Source organism: Anolis sagrei, chromosome 4 (genome assembly GCF_037176765.1).
Source record: "Anolis sagrei isolate rAnoSag1 chromosome 4, rAnoSag1.mat, whole genome shotgun sequence".
Classification (NCBI taxonomy): Eukaryota; Metazoa; Chordata; class Lepidosauria; order Squamata; family Dactyloidae; genus Anolis; species Anolis sagrei.
The window spans coordinates 149739598-149762237 of record NC_090024.1 but is presented as its reverse complement, the minus strand read 5'-3'; the positions used below and the strand labels follow the sequence as shown (position 1 = coordinate 149762237).

The 22640-nt window shown below is 38.4% G+C and overlaps 1 protein-coding gene across 3 annotated transcripts in view; it reads right to left on the bottom strand.

Moving 5' to 3' along the window:
• AGL (amylo-alpha-1, 6-glucosidase, 4-alpha-glucanotransferase) overlaps positions 1-22640 on the bottom strand; it is a 56581-nt gene that overhangs the window by 4594 nt on the left and 29347 nt on the right. For all 3 annotated transcript variants that reach the window (XM_060773930.2, XM_060773929.2, XM_060773931.2), the window contains exons 17-33: positions 21740-21890; positions 21330-21454; positions 21123-21235; positions 20728-20862; positions 19857-19987; positions 17216-17352; positions 16959-17092; positions 15605-15780; positions 13436-13538; positions 12655-12880; positions 9654-9765; positions 9167-9302; positions 7110-7222; positions 5052-5263; positions 3688-3785; positions 1077-1164; positions 844-977 (exon numbers count right to left, since the gene is read on the bottom strand). In XM_060773930.2, coding sequence (XP_060629913.2) covers positions 844-977; positions 1077-1164; positions 3688-3785; positions 5052-5263; positions 7110-7222; positions 9167-9302; positions 9654-9765; positions 12655-12880; positions 13436-13538; positions 15605-15780; positions 16959-17092; positions 17216-17352; positions 19857-19987; positions 20728-20862; positions 21123-21235; positions 21330-21454; positions 21740-21890 — 2324 coding nt within the window. The remainder of the gene's footprint in view (positions 1-843; positions 978-1076; positions 1165-3687; positions 3786-5051; positions 5264-7109; positions 7223-9166; positions 9303-9653; positions 9766-12654; positions 12881-13435; positions 13539-15604; positions 15781-16958; positions 17093-17215; positions 17353-19856; positions 19988-20727; positions 20863-21122; positions 21236-21329; positions 21455-21739; positions 21891-22640) is intronic.

The window sequence follows — 22640 nt, the reverse complement described above, 5'->3', positions numbered from 1 at the left end:
GTATGTTACTAAAGTATGCTCCTCTATTTCTGGCCACAGGAGATCTTTATGAATCTGCTGTGCATAAACCACAAGGGTTGTGATTCAGTATGCAGACTGCTGCTAGTAGATTTAGCTGATAGGTCCCTGCAATAGAAAAATCACTCAGGACTGAACGTGGGAATGTAACGGCCTTTACATTTGTTGAGGTTAGAGGTGTAAGACCTCGGTGAAAGTGGAAAGACTGTCAATTGAAGACACTTCTTTTAACCCAAGAGAACGTGTTTTTAGGAATCTGTAGGTCCTCCAGCACTCTAGGTTAACTTCTGGCATAAGTTGACCATAGAGTTATGCTGGGGGACCTAGATATTCATAGAGAGACCATATTAATCCAATATGTGAATAATCAATCCACAAAAGTTATACCCACAAATGTGGAGGACAAACTGTACAATTCTCAGAATCTCCTATGTGGCATCACTATTTTCTATGGTGAGCAGCTCAGAGCTTGCAGAGTGTATGGCTCTTCTAAATCCTTTCTCAAGCTCTGTAAAAATCACCCCACTTGTTATCGCCCAGAATTGCTCCCAATTTAACAGAGTTGTCCATAATTTAATGCCATTAAGGCCAGTTTTATTTCAAAGGTCTTGCACTGAGTGCATTATAAAAGAGATGATCCACTCTATTTGGTTACCCTGCCTATTACAATTATGTGAACATCTGCAGCCAACTTCCTTCTCTATTTCTCCTTCCAACTTCTGCTGTGCACATAAATATCCAAAGTGCAAGTTCTAATTTTGGACCAAATATCAAAATGGACATTCTCCAACAGTAATATTTCAAGTTTTATGACTGAAGGAATACCTCTCAAGATGTACGTAATGGCGAGAAAGGACATTTTTAACCAAGAACACAGTCTTTGCATAGATTTCTGGACCAATTAATTTGGAGAAGTATAACTTGGCACGAAGGAAATATCCAATGGGCCAAAGCCATTCCTTGATAATAAAAAAGAAACAAATAGAATTAGGGATGAATATTTTTGGTAAGGCATGACAAAATCTGTTGATTAAAAAATGCTGAAGCACAAATCTTACAGGTCCTTGATGATAATTAAATCCTCTTGCCACATTGTAGTTGTCATTGTCCAAGGCGTTGTCATACACACCACAGTAAACCATATCACTATTGCAAGAAAACAGAAACAGACATCAATAAATATCTTTTCAGAAAATTGTATTACCATACATGCCAGTTGAAACATTTTTTTAAATTTGGTTAGACATAAGTAATTTGTAACATTGTCACAATTGCATTTACACAATAATATATTATTATTTTTCCCCACATAACACACATTATTGATTACATTCTAGCCTTTACAGTTCTATACATCTGTTACTTATACCTATCCAATTTTCCTTCTCCCTCTTTCTCCCTCCGGGAACAGTTATGGCTCTGGGTTGTTGTGAGTTTTCCGGGCTGTATGGCCATGTTCCAGTGAAGACTTTCATTGCTGGAATTACTGGGTTGTTGTGAGTTTTCTGGGCTGTTATGGCATGACTTTTTGATTTATATTATTTGTTCGATCATAAAGATTCTTTGGTTCAGTTCCTATATTTTCCTTTCCTTTTCACTATGTTGAAATATTGATTCTACCTTATCAGAGATATGTACAATTTTCCAGAAATCTATGAATAAATATCTGGGATTTTTTTTCCATGTCAGAAGCCACTTGAGAAACTGCAAGTTGCTTCTGGTGTGAGAGAATTGGCCATCTGCAAGGACATTGCCAAAGGGACACCTGGATGTTTTACCATCCTGTGGGAGGCTTCTCCCATGTCCCCACACGAGAAGCTGGAATGGATAGCCGGGAGCTCACCCTGCTCCTTCGATTTGAACTGACAATCTTTTGTGTTACATATTTGTTATTCTTACTATTGACAGTAATCTACCTGATGGAATTTGGATTTAAGCTGTAGAATTCCGTACTTCAGAAGGTTTGACCTACTGCCTCCCAGTGGTTTAGCCACCCCATAAAAGGTTTTCAGAGACTAACTATTATATTTCACCGAATCTAAGGTGCCATCAAATGTAAGGTGCGTTCTGTGTTTGAAGCGTCCATTTTGGAAACAAGCAATTTTCTTAGAATATTTTTAGAATTTTCACTGTATGCAAAATACTTAGTTTTTGTGTCAATGCAGTTTTGCAGTATAGTCTTTTTTTTTGGGATGAGGAGGGAGTGTAAAGAAATGTGGAAGTCATATCGCCTGTATGAGACTGTACCACACACTCCTTATGCTGGTCTATAACTGTAATAAATATTTGTTTGTTTGTATGAGTGCATTTTACTAAATCTCTGGGCCCACTGGTGGCGCAGCAGGTTAAAGCACTGAACTGCTGAACTTGCTGACCGAAAGGTTGGTGGTTCGAATCCGAGGAGTGGAGTTAGCTCCTGCTGTTAGGTCCAGCTTTTGCCAAGCTAGCAGTTCAAAAACATGCAAGTGTGAGTAGATCAATAAGTACTGAAAGCGGAAAGTGGTGCTTTGCAAAAATACTGGTAGAGTGATTTGGGACTGGGGATATTCCTCATTTCTTTTAGAGGTTAAACAGTTTAAAAATCCTCCAAAACTGGTGAATCTAAGCTGCCACTGAATCTAAGGTGTGCTCCATTTTTGAAGCCCTTTAAAAAGGAAAAAGTGACCCTTAGATGTGATGAAATACAATATTAAAACTCTATCAGAGGTCAACTAAAGTTGATTTTAACTGTAGACTTGGGGTGTGGGGGGAATTACTGCTGGATGTTGAAGCCTTTTTGACAGATGTCTGGTTGTTTAATACATTTTAATGTGAACATGTTAACTTTGATTAAACTGCCAACACTCACTTCAGACAACATCTATTGCCAAAGGGATAAATCATGCCAACACAGCTCTATGAGAAGGTCAGCTATATTTCACTAACTTTAAAAGGTTTTAAAAGCATTTTCCATCCATGGTCCTCGCCTCCAATAAAGCAGAGCATCCTCGCTCCATTTGGCAACCTCCTCAAGGTGTGGAGTCCAGGAAAGATAGCAGTACTGTGAAAGTTGCTCTGCAATTCAGCTCCACTGTGGAATGAATTCAGCTTGATGCCACTTGAAATAGAATGACTCAATGATATAGAATCACAAGAGTTGTAGTTTTACAAGGTCTTTAGCCCACCTCTGTCCAAATCCCATGATTCTACAGCATTGAGCCATGGCAGTTAAAGATGTGTCAAACTACATTGATTCCATGGTGTAGATGAAGTCTCAGTTTTCCTCTTTGCAAAATTAACTCTGTAACACTGGAAAAGGAGGCTCTAACAGCTGGATCTCTAAACAAGAGATTTCCACAAGATGCAAAATCCGTTACTTAAGGAAACATGGCAGTTGGATGCTGTGATTTAATTTTCTATCTCACAAATATATTAAAATTGTGGCACTATAAAAGTACAGCTAGATGACATGATCTGGATTAAGAGAGAACTTTGCAAAAGGAGATGCTGCATTCAACCAGGCCTTCCTGGATGTTTAGAACATTTTTTTCCATTAGGTAACCACATATTTGATGGAATGGCACCCTAAGCTTCTCTTGATAAGGAGAAGGGGAGATTGAAAGGGGAAAGAAACTCATTTACTTTTATTGGATGGTTTTTGTTATTGAACTAGCTCCCCATTACACTTACTCTGGGTCTAAAGTTTTCATGCCAAGTGGACCAAGTAGCTTTTGCTCCAACATTTCAAGTGCTTTCCAAGCACGTTCAATGGAGAACATTTCAGGTGCCTTAAGAAACAAAGAGAAGAAAAGAGAAAACTCACTATAATAGGAAAATTCTGGAAAAGTAAATTAGCAGTACAGCTACTGTAATTAGTCCATAATTTACCAAGTATAAGCCGACCCAAATATAAGCTGAGGCACCAAATTTTATTACAAAAAACTGGGAAAACTTATTGACTTGAGTATAAGTTGGGGGTGGAAAATGCAGCAGCTACTGGTAAATTTCAAAATAAAAATAGATACTAATAAAATAATATTAACTGAGGCATCACAAGGTTAAATGTTTTTAAATATTTACATAAAACTGTAATTTAAGATAAGACAGTCCAATTCTGATGAAATCATTATTCTAACCTTCTTCAATGGAAATGTGCTTATGTATCCTTCCAATGATAATAGAGTAAAATAATAAATGTAATAATAATAAATAGAGAAAAATAATAAATGCAATAATAACAACAGAGTATAATTATGTAAATGTAATAATAATAATAATAATAATAATAATAATAATGTAAAATAATAACCTTGACTCGAGTATAAGCTGAGGGGGGATTTTTCAGCCTTAATAAAGGGCTGAAAAACGCAGCTTATACTCAAGTATATACAGTAATCCTCCCAATGCATCTAAAATCTAATTTAAAAATAATACTCAAATTGCCCTTTTATTTTAAAAATGCAATCATATAGGTCTTCTGTTTTAATGGCATAGTCCTTCCTTCTTTTCCTCAACCGGGGCAGGTAGTTCAGCCCACAGAAATGCCAGCTGTACCAAAGACTTCACAGCTCTAAAACAACTACCACCCCTTCTGTGGCTTGGCTGGAAACAGACCTTACTGAAAACGTAAGAGATAAGTGGCCTTTCAATGGTAATTCCAGGTTTTATGTGAGCTAAGGCGAAAGTATGCAATTATGGCCCTGCAGATGCAGATGGACTACCACTCCCATCATCCCTCATAATTACTTATGTGATGTAGCACACTATTCTGCCATAGAGCTATGTTTCATAGCCAAACATTTGTACGAATTTATATTACTGAGACAAGGAAGAGTATTCCACATATGTGTACTTCAGGAAGATCTATAAAAATCTAAACCAATCTAAGGCTATGATATGAATATGAGAGTATTATTTAATTGCAGTATAATTTATTGTGTATACACAGACTTATTTTAATGATATTTTTGAAACATTTTGGGAAAAGAAAGCATATGTGATTTTATTAATAAAAAAGAGAACGAGACAACAAAACATGTATACAGAAGACATACCACAACCATTGCTATAGGGAAATTTGGCCTTAGCTGATAGTCACACCAAGGGCTGGAGGCTCCATAGCTGTCCTTATATATACCCCGCTTATGAACCAGAGTGGGATGCTTCTCATTGGGATCAGACGGGTTCTCGGACACAAAGAACAACTTTTCGAAGTGGGCCTGGATTTTTCTGTTCCACGCATCATAAGTAACAGTCTCTTCTTTCCCTGGAAAAGAGTGTAACATAAAAACATCACCTTATTACAACCTGTTAGTATCCATAAAATAAATAAAAAGCAGACATGCTGTTAGCTGTATTGCTATGCCACACAGCATAGTGATGCTATTAGTAGCAACTGTCTCCCCTCCTTTTTATGCTCCTTATTTTTCATTTTCACTTACTACATGGGACTTGAAGAACCACAAACCCTGCTGATTCCCCATTCCTGAAAAAAAAAAAACCCTTTTGTTTCCAAATGCTCCCCACCCAAGGGGGGCATTGCCATGTTTTCCAATTTATGTACCTGATTTATGTAATGTTATTATTGTTTTCATGTTGTTGTATTTTATTTTATGTATTATATGTTTTATGTATGGCATCTTTGTTTGCTATTTTGTAAGCCACCCCAAATCCCTATGGGAGATGGTGGTGGGGTATAAATAAAGTTTTGTTGTTGTTGTTGTTGTTGTTGTTGTTGTTGTTGTTGTTGTTGTTTTCAGCTGAAGATTCAAGAGAGTGTTTTTTTTAAAGGAAGTTATCCAGAAAGCTTTTCCTCTGCAGAAAATTAAGGAAGTACTTTTTATTTATTTTATTTTGTATCAAAAGCATTGCATAAATTAGTATAAAACTGATAAAAAAGAAGGAGCACAAGCGGCTAAATATCTTTTGACCAAAAATGGGCAACTGCGACTGCATGGTCTGTAGCCTCCAACAATTCTTCTTCTGTACATGAGGCAGGCAAGCATATAGATGTGGAGTTGTCTGTTCTGCTCCTCAGCCACCCAAGGTGGAGGATTCTTTTAGGTATTCTCATTTTGCCAGGTTGTCTTTTGATCTGCCCACTCCACTTCTGAGTCTGTTCAGGGACTTCCAAGTTGCTCATTCTTGGTTCGCCCCTGGAGGCAGACCCTCGTAAAATATTCCTGTCGCTGATTTGGGAAGTACTAAAATTACCTTGAGGGTCACATGTTGTTCATGGGTCAAACTTTCCACAACTTGATTAATGATGGTAAAGAGAATGGCAGACAAGATGACACCTTGTGGGACTTATTAACAGATTTAACAACACCTTAAGGGTCTTCTCATGCCAATCTTGATGTGTGTCTACTTTCAAGTAAAGGCCATTTTTTTCTCTTCAGTGGATGAAAGGAAGAGCCTTAATGCTAGAAAAGTAAGATTTAGGGAATGCTGTATTCTTTTTGAAAAAGAAGGTGTGCCCATCCAGGTTTATGAGCAAAAACACAGAACAGATGTATGATCGGTCCATTGTCTATATAGCATGATGAAAACTGAATGTTTATTGGCCAACATAGCTTCCTTTATCCTCCCACCCCTTCCTGTCAGCTGGAGAGCTCTGTGTGGAAAGAAAATGCCCCTCGCCCCACCAACCAGGAAGTTCCCAATGATAATAAATGTGCCTTTCTGTTATGACAGATTTTGCTTTATTGCAATAATTTGAAGAGAATCTCCATCAGGAGAGGAAGATGCCCAACTGGTTCCGAAGTAGTTCAGAGCTAGCAGAAAGCTTTTTTCTCCTTCTGTAGTAAGTTTGCACCCCCCCCCCAAACATTATTACAAACTACTTGGGAAAGTGTTTTGCTGACATTGCACCAGAGTAGGTCACCAACAGGATCCTTGCCAACATATTCAAGGAAATTATCATCATCAGAGTAGCAGTAACAGTTATGCCTTTATACAGCATTTTTATAAGAATTCCTACTAAATAATGCACACCAAAAGCATTTAATGCTTGAAAACACTATAGAACTACCACTACTGCTAGTAAACAAATAAACAAGTTGTAGCAGGACATGTCTCTGTTCCAATTGTACCATATCCAACTGACAACTTACCATGTCTTTTCACAGTAACTCCAGAATAAGGAAATATATTCTTCTTAGACAACTCCAATAGCCAACGAACTGTTGATTTGCATAAGCCAACAATTTCTACAGCAGAGCCATCTCTGAAGGAAGACACGCATAGTTTTATAGCACAATTGCAAATGAAGATAATCTGTTTCAATAAACATTCTGTGTCCTTGATAGTCTCAACAATCTAAGACTGTGAACATTTACCACAGCATTCAGATGCAAGTTGCATTCACACCCTGTATTAATTAAAATATAGGTAGAAGTGCCCTGGGGTTGAATCTGGTTCTCCCAGGTCCCCCAATGGCCGCATCCTGCCTCCACTATACCATCATTTGGTGGTTTTCCCATTCTAGAAATTTGAAATTCATCTTTCACTGCATAGTTACTAGCAGTGAGCTTTAAATGCAGTATCCTGGCACTTTTTTTGTTTGACACAATCCAACAGCGGAATTTAGCCCCCAAGAACTTCTCTAAAACTGAATTCGGCCATCTGGTCGAAAGAGGACCTCCCATCCTTTCTTTAACCCATGAATTAGAATAATGTATGCATGAGCTGGAACGGGCCCAAGCAAGTCTCAGGCTTAGAAACTCTCTCCTCTTTCCCTTTTGCTGAAGGAAGGTTGTGACAACATTTATTGGTTCTGCCAGTCTCAGATTCTTGTTGTCTGTAAACTTCAATCAATCAATCAATCAACCAATCTGAGGTTTAAAACAAATTTAGTCAGTTTCAGAAACAGTTCAACATCAAGTCATGGGTTGGTAAAACTATTCAACTAACTGAAGTTTGTAATAAGCCACTATATCAGGTTTACACATAGTAATCTAAGAACAGAGGAAACTTAACATAAAGCTCTTCTGAACCATTATTGCTCTAGGTTAGCAATGCCAAACCATAATTTAACTGGAGTATTAGGAAACCTAGTGATCATTCATGTATTGTTGGAAATATGAATAGGATATAAGACTGCATGGGATCCTCATCACCACATTTATGTGGGAACACATATATGAATAGTGCCATAAAATGAGCAATTGACATATCACATAGATACCAGCTCACATATCTGACACATGATTGATTGCATGGCATTATGAGGTCCATAATGCTGAATACAAAAGCCAGGAAAAACAAGACAAGTTTCAAAACATAACTGTGTTCTTAATAGAAATTTAAGATGAAAAGCAGATTTCAAATAAGTCTTCACAACACCGGAGTCCCTGGTGGTGTAATTGGTTAAACGACTAAGCTGCTGAACTTGCTGACCAAAAGGTTGGTGATGCGAATCTGGGGAGCGGAGTGAGCTCCTGTTGTTAGCCCCAGCTCCTGCCAACCTAGTAGTTTGAAAACATGCAAATGTGAGTAGATCAATAGGTGCCGCTTCTGTGGGAAGGTAATGGTGCTCCATGCAGTAAATAAATAAATAATAAATAAATGCAGTCATGCTGGCCACATGACCTAGGAGGTGTCTATGGACAGCACCAGCTCTTTGGCTTAGAAATTGAGATGACCACCACCTCCCCCCCCCCCCCCCCGAATCGGACTCAACTAGACTTAATGACAGGGGAAACTTTTACCTTTAGGATTCACAACATGTATTAGGTTAGGATCCAGACAACTGCAAGCGACATAACAACTTCTCATACATTTTTGGTTGAATAAGGTCATTATAGGCTGCATATATACAATCACTGAAATTGTACACAAAGCATCCTCCTCTCCCAAATAGGAACTATACATGCTTTCAAATACAAGGTTTCCTCTTTGATGTAGGGTGTTGAACAGAGGAAAGGAATGTGGAGTGCTCCAGATGTTGAAGCAGAATTCCTATGATTCTCTCACACCAGTGAGGTTGGTGAGAGTTGTGATCCAAATACATATCTATTTATTTATGACATTTACATGCCGCCCTTCTCACCCCGAAGGGGACTCATTCTCTAACTTTTATAATTGTTCATTTAATTGTGAAAATCTGATTTTCCATAACAAATATAGGTCAGAAAAAGTCCACACTTGCTATAAAACTTTCATATTGTACCTTGGAGTTGCTGGAATACCTTTGTTGCGAGCTCTGTCACTCTCTCCCATCTTATCCATCCATGTACCACAATTGAAACGGTTCCCTCCATATACAAAGCCAGTTTCCATATCCACACCTGCAGTCACATTAAATCCTACCAACCAGAAAATCAGATGAATTTTGAATGAGCCGCAGGGGGAAGACACCTTGGCATACTGATTATAATACCTGATCAGAATGAATTAGGATTTCCAGTTCAGCACAGTTAACAATATACAAAAGGGCTTACTGCATAAATGTGATAACATAAAGTGAACAGTGGTACATAAAGTTTTAAATGCTGTATTTTGGCAGATGGTTTAAGCAGGCATAAAAACAGACTTCAAAGTATTTTTACGATAGTACAGCAGAAGGATTACTTTATATAATTGCTAGGAAAATAAACATCAGAGAAGCCCTAATGCATCAAAATGTTAATAAAAAACATTATCTATGACATACGTACCTTCATCTCTCATATTTCGATCTATCTGTGGACCAGCATTTCTTTCTCGGAAGTCTATGCCCTGCATATGTCTCTGCATAGCTTCCTGTATCAGTTCATAGAGCGGCTGGTCCTGAGTTTGGGTTGATTCAAAGACAGGAGGAGAAAAAAGAAAAAGAGAGAAAATGAAGTCTTTAAGCATGAGCCCAGGAAGACAGAAATGTATGTTTGCTTAGAAAGCAGGCATTTCTAGTAGCCGTGTGCCTTGAAGTCATTTTTGTATTATGGTGACATTAAGGCAAATGTATCATGGGGTATTCTTGGCAAGGTTTGTTCAGTAGGGTTTTGACTTCCTGTGAGGATTATTATTATTATTATTAACTTATATTTGTACCCCGCTAGCAATATTAAAGCAATATTAACAACGAGCAATAAACAATACATCAAGACACTATAAAACTGGGCTGGGCCAGAGTAATAAAACTTGGATGAAAGTGTTTGACACGTCCAAGATCACTCAGTGGGTTTCCATAGCAAGCAAGGATACTAGTTTCCAGAATTTAGCCCAACACTCAGCTCACAAACACCACAGATTGGAGAGGTCTGCGGCTTCAATGTCCACCTGGGAAAAGATGGATATTGAAGCGCAGTGGATGCTATTTTGCCTCCTGAATGTCTGGAGATTCCCAAAACCTGGGAAGAAATAGTGTCTCCCTCCTGCTATACCACCCACAGACTATAAATAGACTGCCTGGCCTGCCTAATTCTGGGAGCCTATACTTTCTACATTTTCTATGGAGACTGCCACAGTTATTGTTATCAGAAAAAATCAATATATTTGCCAGTCCAAGGAGAGAATAATGAACACAAAATAGATTTTGATTTTGTTGTTTCAGCTAAAAGCCCAGGCTGCTGTATGGAAGAATCGCAGTGAGTCTCCCTCTCAACCATTGGCCAGGCCAAAATCTGCTTGGTATTCTAAATACAATTGTATTAAATACCTTCTTAACCTTTGGGCCCCAAATAGCACCAAACACTTGATTAAATCCAATTCTTAATCAAAACCCAGGTAAACCATCTAATCAATAGGAACTTGCTAAGTCATCACTTCCCGATTTCAATTCAAGATCTGCACAGCATAGCATAAATAGAGTTAGTCTACAATATTTGTAGGTTTGACTTTTGTGGGTTTGATGATTCAAGCATTTGATTAAAATGTTCTAAGAATCTCGAGATCCTCCAGAGTGACTCTATAGTCAACTTCCTCAGATCATACTGGAGGACCTAGAGATTCCTAGACAGAACACTTTTCTGGGTATCTCTATGTCCCCCAGAGCAATTCTGAGGTCAATTTCCAGCAGAGGCTGGTAAAAAACAATTTATTTGTATTTTTTAATTTGAACACGGGTCATGGGCCCCTAAGTCTAGCAAATGTGCTGACTTTATCCACTTGGGGACCTATGCTATGTTGAACTACAGGCAGTCACTGAGTTACAAACATCTGACATACATATGACTCATAGGTAAGAACGGGGGTGAGACAACAGGATGTGAGATAAATCTATCCCTCAGAAGGGAAATTCACTCCTGGAAGCGTTATCGTAAGGAAAAGGTGTCTTCACTGAAGCTTTATCGCCAATCCTTGTTTCCACAACAAGCCAAATTTTTCAAAATTCAATTATCAGAGAGACAGAAAATGAGGTGAAATCTTCTGAACAGGGGCACAGACAGCAAAACAAACACCACAGGGGTGTTAACACTTTTCTATGCTATCCAAAGCTTATATGTGTATATATTTTTGGCTACAGTTACTCTTAAAAATGTACCTGTTCCAACTTACATATAAATTCAACTTAAGAGCAAACCTACAGAACGTATCTTGTATGTAATTTGGGGACTGCCTGTATACACCATCCCTCTTAACTCTTCTAGTAGCTGGATGACATCTTTGTTCAGTTTCACAGGGGACCTCCAGGAATTTTAACACTTCTTTAGCTGTGTGTATGACTCTGCCAGACATTTCCCCAATTCTGACCTTAAAGCACAGAATGGCCCTGCAAGGTGGTTTCAAGGCTTTACAGTATCTTTGGAGCAGGGCTTTAGATGTTGGGGGGAGAGGACGGGAATACCAACCAGTGCAGTATCACAAAAAGAACACCTGCACAGGCAGGAGACACGTACACATGCAGATATCCCAACCTACATTTTGGTCTCTGTTAGTTCCATTCATTTAATGGGCCTATCCCCTTTTTATGATGAAGATATGTTACTTAGTTTAAATTTCCTGAAGAGCAACAATGATCACCTATCAACCTTCAACAGATCAAATAATCTAGATTAGTGCTTCTGAAAATGTGGGTCCAACCACAAATGGGGTCTTTAGTTCAGTGCTGGGGTAGAAGCCCCCAGTGGAACAATGAGTTAAAACCGTGTGCTGGCAGGACTGCTGACCGAAAGGTCAGTGGTTCGAATCCAGGGAGCTGGATTCTGTCAGCTCCAGTTTCTCATGCTGGGCCATGAGAAAAGCCTTCCATAGGATGATAAAACATCTGGGTGTCCTGTGGGCAATGTCCTTGCAGACAGCCAATTCTCTCACACCAGAAGCGACTTACAGTTTCTCAAGTTGCTCCTGACACAAAAAAAAGTGTTGGGGTCATGAAAAATGTGGCAACAGTAAACAGTTTCTGACCGCTTACTAGTGGCTATTAAAGGCATTTACAGAAATTTGTTGTGCAGTGTTTACAGTAGACTCTGTAAGAAGATGCTTCAGCTGTATTTCATGAAAAGGATAATCAGTCTGTTTAGCAATCCTTACAAATGCTGATTTGTTATCAGTATTTTTTTAATTTTACACCTATTTTGTATATACCTGTATACCTGAGGTTACACAAAAAATTATCAGATGGAAAGGGGTCATGAATGGAAGAAGAAGCCCTGATCTAATTGTATATCATGAGCAAAAATCAGTACATGACAGGAAAATTTCTCTCCAGAGCTGCAAGAGAAGGCAAGTTATAATTACCTTTTGGCCTGGTGGCAGAGGAGGGGAATCATCTGTAGGGTACATTCGGGATACAGGACACTTGAGAATGTCAGTGCCATTTGAAACGAAGTTACAGTAATCTTGTATGCACTGCAACCACCACCACACAGCATCCCGGCAATTGAACCTGGCATGAGTCCCCTGGCCAAGCAAGTTGGGAATGAGGCCATGTCTTAAGGTACTTCCAAATGCTAAAATGATGTTTCTATAAAAAGGGGGAGAGGGTCGGATGGAAAGAAAGAAAATATAACCTGTACACTTTCCAGTTTAACATGTTTTCACAGTTTATATTGAGTAATACTTTTATTAAAACCAACAAGTGTTACAAAAGTTTACAGGTCTGCAAATTCCTGAGCTACATATACTTTATTTTTTCCCCAAAGATCAACATAGATCTTTGTTTTTGTACACAAAATTTAGGTTCCAAATTACTTGTATAGACAATATTTTCTATTAATAAACACATCTTCAACCATGTTATCATGTTAATCTTCCATTTTTATATGTTTGCATCAAAAGTTGAGAAAGATCTGCCTTTAAGTAGGTTTATGAAGTAATCAATCCTAAAATTGTATATATTTCCACTGTTTGGGGAAAATATACAAATACAAGCCCACAGAGTTTCAAGGGGTCAGACCCACAGCAAGAAAAGAGTTTATTCTTCAGCTATTAAAAATATTTATTTTTACTTATGCCAGGGTAACCTTATAACGTAACCATCAAGTAAAAGAACAACTACTGTAGTATGTACTTATCTCACCTTGCTTCCAAGTACCGTCCTGTAACTAACATCAGCCCCCTCAGTGCAATGAAAGTGTCCCTTCCCCAGCAGCGGAAAATTCCAGAAGAAAAATGAGGTAAACCTGAACAGGTGAGATAAAGCGAACACATGTACAAAACTTACTTACTCTGGTTCTACAAAAATGGCTCCATACCTTGGTTTGGTCTTACTCTCTGTCTTGTCTTTAGAGGGTCAGCTTTGTTTCACCATGATCGGTGATCAAAATAAAGACTGTGAAGTCATCTATTATCAGGCTTGAAGTGTCAAATCAGATGTTGCGACTTGTAAAAACAGCATATTATGAACACTCTGAAACTTACAGTGTGAGATGACTAGGCTACAAGTGTGTGTATATACTAGAATTCGTTGCTACTGTTTCTTTTGTGTCTTGCGTTTCTTTGGGAGCATGAAACCAGAAGCCCCATCCCCTCATGAAAATCTGCTTGACATGAAAGCCTGCTTTTGTCTGCAGGCCAAAGCCTCCTTGCCTTGGAAAGGGAGTGAGTGATGGGGCATGCAGGCAGGCCCAGAGCTCGGCTGCAGGCACGCTCCAGGCCTGCCTGCACACCCTGCCACACATGCACTCTCTGAGAGTGCGTGTGTGGTGGCTGGCCGGGGCATGCGGGCAGGTGCCAGTTAAGAAGCTCATGCTGGGGAGGGGAGCCAGTGGATGGGAAGCTCCTCCCCTTAACGTTCCAATTTTCGGGGCCCCAAAAATTTGAAAACAAATATTTATTAAATATTATGATAATAGACTTCTGGGAAAATGGGAACTGCATCTAAGATAGAGCCAATGAAAGAAATAATAACACTAAAGCAAGAAATGCAACAAGCAGTTCAAGGAAAACTGCATATAAATGAAGTATGAACTAACAGCATTACTCTAAGACTGCAGAACCTGTTTCAAAGAAACAGAAATCTTATCAACAAAGGGAATCAACATAGCATAAGAGTAGCTTATAAATGCACACGCTTAAAATAAATACTCATCTCAAAAAGCCTAAAATTACTGCATGGTAACAACAACAAAGTTAAATAAATATAATACTTTGCTTGTCATTCTGGCCAAAAGAAAAATCCGCAAAAATGTTTGTATTTTTGTCAGCTAAGAATAGCTACTCAACAACAAAATCATTCACCATAATTACTCAGATAATTCTTCCTTGTGGTCAATATAAAAATGGATTTCTATTCTAGGGGAAAAATACTGGAGTTTATTTATTTCAGCTTCCCCAAGATAGTGTCAACCAAATGCTTTGGACTACAACAACCAGTCACCCAATCACGATTGCCATGTTGGTTAAAAATGATGGGAACAGTAGTTCAACACAACTGGAGTACAAACAGCTGAAGGACACTTCTCTCTTTTTTTTCAGAGATTTAGCTGTTATCCTTGGCTGTTGCATTAGGTAAGTGCAAGAGAGGCATTCGTCACTGAATCCAAAATAGGTTTTGTGGTTGGCATGATTTTTCCAATCTATTCAGCACTGTCTGGGTTTGTAATTTTTGCCCCACAGATCTCCCAGGATCCCTGTGTCTCTATAGAGCAGGCATAGGAAATTTTGCAACCTGAAAAAGCTTTTTTCCCCAAGATGGATTTTTTTGTTTCAAAAACTGGGGTTTTGCTGTTTGTAGAAGCTCCCAAGAATGGGAACTCTACTTTAACACAAGATGCACACTATGTTTGATTTTATGCAATCTATAGGCTGCATCTACACTGTAGAAATAATGCAGTTTGACACCACTTTAACTATGGCTGCTATGCAATTATGAGAGCTGTAGTTATACAAGATCTTCAGCCTTCTCTGCCAAAGAGTGATAGTGACTCACCAAACAACAACTTCCATGATTCCACAGCATTGAGCCATGGCAGTTAGAGTGGTGTCAAGATGTATTAATTCTACAGTGTAAATGCACCAACAGATTAATGTTCATATTCAGTTTTCTTTTTGGGAGCTGATATGGTCCACAGTAGGTTACTGGATGGATGGGTAGAATTACTTCCTGGACTCTAAGATTTGACAAATCTGACTAAAGAACTTCTATTTCTGCTATGCAAAGAAGCTTCAAATTACTACAAATAAACTATTTACACTTATTTTCAAGGTTGTGAGTTTCAGGAACCCACAAATGATGTTCCCATCTTACCAGCTGCTAAAGAAACACAGCCCTGTTCTCTTTCATTTGTAATTTCATTCAGTCGATAAGGAACATCCTGTAAAGCAGGCGACAGGGGTGGCAGAGAAGGATATTTTCCTATTCCACACATCTGGACTGAACCCAAAGAAAGATGTTTAACAAATGTCGAGCCATTCTGAACAAAGCTGTAAATTAAATTAACAGGGATTATTTCAAGGGCACAAACTGGTTTCCCTTTTTTACAGATGTCAGGACAAGAAGAAAAACAGTGGTAATTTTGCTCTTAATGCTACTGATGGCAAATAACCTCTATTCCAACTATGCTATGTGTAATTATCATATCCCAAGTCCTTGTTCAAATGGATAGCTCCTTTTCCCCTTAGGCCGACACAGTGGATATGATTTTTTCTGATTTCCTAAATTTAGCAGATTTCAGCACTCTGTCCAGAATCCATTTTGAATTCTCAGTCCTCAATCAATCAGTGAACCTATAAGCTGCACGTTCTATAAACGAAAACTTCAATATGCCAGCCTTTCTAGTACTGAGCATAATGATGAGCTAGGAGGGTGCTGTATAGGATTTTAAGTATTTTAACTGTTTCTTTTAATGCTCTAAATGATTTTAAACAGTTTGTATGTTTAATCCTGTTTGATATGATGGAAACTTTTAATTGCACTGTTTTTGAATTATGCCCTGATTACAGAGATAAAAGCAGGATACAAACAAACAATAAATAATATAAATAAAGAAACAATAAATAAAGATATGCAGATTTTAAAACCCCGTGATAGTATCACATTTAGGCACCAAATTGAAGCTGAATTGGTAACTCAGCTGCTTGTTAACTGAGCTAGAAGATGGTTTGAGAGAAAAAAGTGGGATATAAATAAATAGATGTATGGTCCACTGTCCAGGGATTTCAGTATATAGGTGAATGAAGAATAGACAGTGACCCGTACTTTATTAACACTGGTTATAAACCAAGTACTGCACTATTGAATTAACTTCTATGAGTCTAAATCCTAGTTAGTCCAAATTAATGCAGGGGATTTACCTGCATATTTAGTATTCATTCAACAATTCATTCAATGGATCTATTTGAACTGGGATTACTCAAACAAATTCCAACACTGATGAAATAAGAGTTAACTATTTGTTATCTCTAGTGTCAAACTCTACAGCAAATATTTCAAATAACTCAGGAAATCGACAGAGGGAATCTCTTGAATTCAGCCAGCCAATTTAGCTACAAAATATCTCCTGAGTTTGTTTAGAAAAGCAAATAAAACATTCAGAAGCATATTGAATTGTTTATACACCACATGCAGTGTCGGGTTTGCTATAACGTTAGTAAAAACATACTTAGACATCTGCTTCCAAGTCAAGTCAAGAAGTGTTGTATATGCACCAACTAATATGGCATCAAAGTAACATGGAATGAGGTAACGAGGAACTTGTTTCAAGTAGATGAACATTGCTTTCAGCCACTTTCCAACCTATGAAACAAAGAATAAAACTGTAGCATTGAATTTAAATTTGAAATTAAAATAAATTCTTGGAAATTAATATGTAACACTTCATCTTACAGGGAAAAATTTCCTTGGGTTGTTTTAACTTACTTCAGAGCAGGCTCCAGGACGGGCTATTAAACGACCACTCACATAGTCAATCATCCAATCTCCAGCTCGCAGGTTGCCACAGAAAGGATGCCCCAAATCATTCTTTGGTCGTATGTCTGCCATCACTGACATAATACCTGAAAGTCCATAGAAACATGTCTCTGTATTAGAGGTCATGAAACTATCAAAAGCAATGGGTAAAAGTTTTAATATACTGGACAACTGGACAATAATAATTTATATGCATTCTGCCCTATCTCCCTGAGGGAACTTGGGGGGGGGGGGGGGGGGTTGGTTCTAGGATATAAACACAAGGCAGACATTCAATGCCTCGAAACAATGAAAGACCTAGGAGTAATATAGTCAATGCCACAATATTGCTCCTAGGTCTTTCCTGCCAAGTCAGTAGCTAACCAAACTAAGCTACCACATGTGAGTTGTTCAGCATTGCAACTGACTTGGTGTGTTTGTTCTCCTAGCAAGTCAGAATGGTAAGCCAAGAACAAACCTTGGCTTTTGGCCTGGCTTGTTGCCTAGTGTGCCATCCGATTCTGCTTCAGTAGAAGCACTAGACAGATTTTGAATGAAGACTTGTCTGTTTTTGCAGTGAGGAAGGCTGACTGTCATGCTTGTCAGATGAGAGTACTGCTCTTACTAGAAAATACATATATATTGAAGTTGGTCTTTTAGTATCTTTTTTCATCCTGTAGTCATATAAAAAAGCTCAAAAGGCAACAGAAAGAAAACTCTCTGGGAGATCCTGGAGGCCTTGAAAAATATTTTCTGGTCACTAACATTTCCTCTTCTTGTTTGAGAAAAATCAGAAGATGGCAGTGACTTAAATCAGATGCTTTGGGAGGCAGGAGATTATCCGGACCAAATCCAAAAGCTAGATTTGGTACTAAAAAGACTTTGGCTGCCTTAGCAGAAGACCTTTCTTGGAGTATCACTGTGTTGATATGCCTTGTCCCTTGGCAGCTTTTGATAACACCAACCATGTACCCTCTTGGACTGGATCTATTGGGAGGACAGTAATATAATGAATCTGTTCCTACCTCACCTGCAGGGTTGGCTTCAGAAATTGACACTAAAAGATTATTACTCAGCCCTATAATGTATCAATTAGTGTCACAATAATTTATTTCCTACATTCTGTAATAACTGTATGAAGTTACTTTATGATGTTATTACCATATTTGCATATAAATGCCATCTATATTGATGATATACAAGTTCTATTTCTCCTTGTTATTTGAGGCAAGTGAGATTGTACAGATGTTGAATCAGAGTTAGAGTCAGTAATAGGCTGGATACACTGAAAGAGCAGGTTTGCTGCTTGGGGTTCTTCTTGATATAGCACAATAACTTTCTGTGGTTTGGAGTGCCTTTTATCTGTTTTTGCTGATTCACCAATTAAAACTGTTCCTAGATAAGGAGTTCATGTTCTAACTGACAACCAAGGCAGAATTATATTGGGATTATTGTGGGAGAGTTGTTGCCTACAGAAACCATTTCAAAGACTCAACTACCCTCAAAGCTCTAATGGCTTAGAACTCAACTATCTGCAAAATACCTCCTGCATATCGGTTTCCCCATTAGAACATTGCAAGATTCTTCTCCCAATACTCCATGTGCCCTCAAGGGAAAAACCTTGCTTGATTATGGCACCCCAATCATGGAATATTCTCTTCATTTTGCTTTGATGACAATAATGCATATCAGTGTTATTATTGTTTAAATTATTTTATTATTATTTTATATAATAAATAATTATTGTCCTGTTGCAAACTGAAAGGATGAAGGGCAATTCAAAAAGCATTTAAATAACTAAATGATTATCTAATTTAGTGTCACTAAGCAAAGCAGCTTGTGAGGCAGACTACCAAGTTTTGTGTCTGAGGCTACTAGACATATAACAAAGATAGGACGACAATTTGGAATGCACCTAGTAAAGCAGACTATGTGGCAAAGGCATTGCCTTTAGTTTACACTTGCAGGTGGGCAAACTTCAGCCCTCCAGGTGTTTTGGACTTCGACTCCCAGAAATCCCAACCAGCTTACTGGCTGTTAGAAACTGTGGAGTTGGAGTCCAAAACACCTGGAGGGCTGAACTTTATCCATGCCTGGTTTACAGAGTGAAAGCATACAGATAGCTATTATTTAATGTTTATTTACTGTATTTATACCCCTCCCTTCTCAACCCCATAGGGGACTCGGGACGGCTTACATATATAGGCAATAATTCAATGCAAAAAACATACATAATAAAACATAAGCATTGAAACAGTCATATAAAACCTTAAAACCAATTATTTAAAATCATGCGATCCAATATTGTAGTCCGTGTCCGTTCCAGTTTGTTGTTGCACTATTTTAACTTTCCTTATTGTAGTGATAGATTACTCAATTGAATGCTTGGTCAAACATCCGTGTTTTTAGCCTTTTCCTAAAGGACAGGAGGGAGGGGACTGATCTAATTTCACTCAACCACACCTGCGAAGGAGGCGGAATTGAGAGCTGGGTCTCCCCAGAATATGTTAATCTCCTTGTCGGTTTATACAGGGAGATACGTTTGGATAGATAAACTGGGTCAGAACCATTTACAGTTAGGTTAGGAGAACTTAAGAGCTAGAATTTTCACCTTGAAGACCACCATATTTAAGGGGAGTCCAGTTTGGTATGTTGTAACATCCTCCACCATCCTCTTGTTCCTCTGAATCACAGCGATATAGTAGCTGGTTCAGATCTGCCAAGGTTAACTTTGATGCAATACTAAGGAAGAACCAGAAATTGACTACATTAGAAAATATTCTTTGTTATTATATATATGTTAGGCACTGCATAAATTCTATGATGTTTTATGAAAAATCCATGCCAGGCTTTACATTAACTACATGTAAATAATTATATATTTAATTACATGTAATATTACTAATAATATTACAATATAATGGTATACTGCAATATAGTAATATATAATACTGATATTGTACTATGCTAATAATATAATATATTGTATGGAAATATATATTGTAAGCTGCTCTGAGTCCCCTTCAGGGTGAGAAGGGCGGCATATAAATGCCGTAAGTAAGTAAGTAAATAAATAAATAAATAAAGACATAATGCTGCAACAATACAAATTCAAGATGCAGAGATGCTGCACAGTCCTTTTTATTTACTTCATATCAATCTAGCCTGCCATTCTTGCCTGGTTATTAAATAATCTGGATCTATGCTTACTACTCTAATTTGCCATCTTATATATGGCCAAAGAAAATATTGCTACTACCAGCAAGCACTGCATTAGCATATTTCTGTAGCAGACTTTTGCCCTCTCTCCTCCCTGCTGCATCTCCTTGAACTCTATGAAAATCTGCTCTGGAGAATCCCACAGCTTCCTGTAGTAGCTTTTGCAGGTATATTGGGGGAGGAGAGAGTTCCTCAGTCCCAGTTCCAATGACAGAAATACCCTACCACTCTCCCTTAACATTGTTGTTAAGAGGTGTACTTACTTTAAAAAAGGTGTCTTGAGTATAGCCTCTGAACCATCATCAGGAAGACTTCCGGATTTAAAGTGAGGACTGAACTGGATCAGGTGATTCCGGAGTACGCCTACAGCATCTTGGGCCTTCGGGTCAAGGCTAACTCTACAAATATTTGCACCAATTAACAAGTTAATATGGATACTCTGACAAAATCTTTAGGAACAAGGGCATCTTTAGAGCCCTTCAATGCTGCTGGATGACAATTCCCAACAGATCTGACAGTTAGGTCTGATGGGAACTGCAGTTAAGCAACATCTAAAAAGCTGGAGTTCTCCACTCCTTTAGAGTCATCTATTCTAAATTATTGTGCTAGGTATAGTCGCCACCAAATATTTTGTGTAGCAAAGGCAATCACTTCTTACCGGAATATAATTACACTTCCTGGAGTCAACTGTTCAAATTCTATCTCTTGGACAAATTCATTAGGGCCTTTTGTAGCAACTGAAGTTTGCCGTATGATTTTACTTTCGGTGAGCTGTCACAAAAATAAAAAAAGGTAAATATAGTACACCATTTTAATCTGGTGGTCTCATTTAGAAGAAAATGGAAAAATAGGAAGATATAGCTACCTGAATATGTTCTCGGATCTCAACTGTGTAGTCGGGCAATCCATTGATTGCATGCTCATCTTTTTTATAAGGACCAGCATTTCTCTCAATAGTCCTAGCCTCAAGCACCACTTCTTCAATCTTCCCTGTGCAAGGGATGTAAGGGAAAAGACAACATGTAGATGGCAATAAGCAAAATATTCATTATTATGATCAGTAAAGGCAAGTTTACAAATGGGAATGAATAAGCCAGCCACACAATAGGCTAGGGTTGATTAATTTGACCATCCATTAGCCACCACAAATAATTTAAGAATTTTTAAAGTAAGTATGAAGAGATTGTGTACCCAATGTAAGAGATGTGTTTATTTTTAGAACTCCAAGCCAAACACAAAGATAAAAGGGTGAAAGATTTTGAGGAAGATTATTACCTGGAATACACATCTGGGGAACCTCTTGACTATAGAAGGATGTCTTGGGATTTCTGAAAGCTGTCCGGGAAACAGCTACAACAGACTGATGTGTGTTGGGGCAATGCCTCGTCACAGCCACAATATCTTCATCAACTTGATCTACAAATACCTAAAAGATTTTTTTTGCTAAGCAAATACTTTATAATAATGGTCAATCAGACACTGTGAAGACATCTGCCCTTGTGCTTTGATACTCTGCTGCTGAATACAGAAACACTGCTTGGCTATCAAGCAAAAATTGGATGCTAGAAATAATATCATGCAAAAGCTGATTGGCACAACTAGGGGATCACAACCAGACACAGTGAAGACATTTGCCCTTGCGCTTTGCTACCTGCTGTTGAGCATGCATGCCCAGTGTGGAACACATTTCATCACATTAAAGAAGTGGATGCGGCTCTGAAGGAGACATGCCGTATTATCACAGAATGTCTACACTACTGGAGAAATTATACTGTTTAGCTAGTATTGCACCATCTGACACCAATCAAGAAGTAGCAGCCAATAATGAAAGGACCAGGCAGTGGCATCTCCAGCCCATCCTCTGTTCGGGTATCAGCTAGCACGCCAATGCCATAAATCAAGCAACAGCTTTCTAAGATCTACAGAGATACTCACAGGAACACCTCAGCAAGCAAGAGTCCAAAAGTGGCAGGCTAAAACCTGGAACCACTGATACCTGGGCACACAGAGGACTGGGCGATTTTGAAGGTGCTGAACAGACTGTGCTCTGGTACCACGAGATGCAGAGACAGTCTTAAGAAATGGGGCTACAAAGTGGAGTCCACGACATGCAAGTGCAGGGAAGAGCAAACCACAGATCACTTACTACAATGCAGACTGAGCCCTGACACATGCA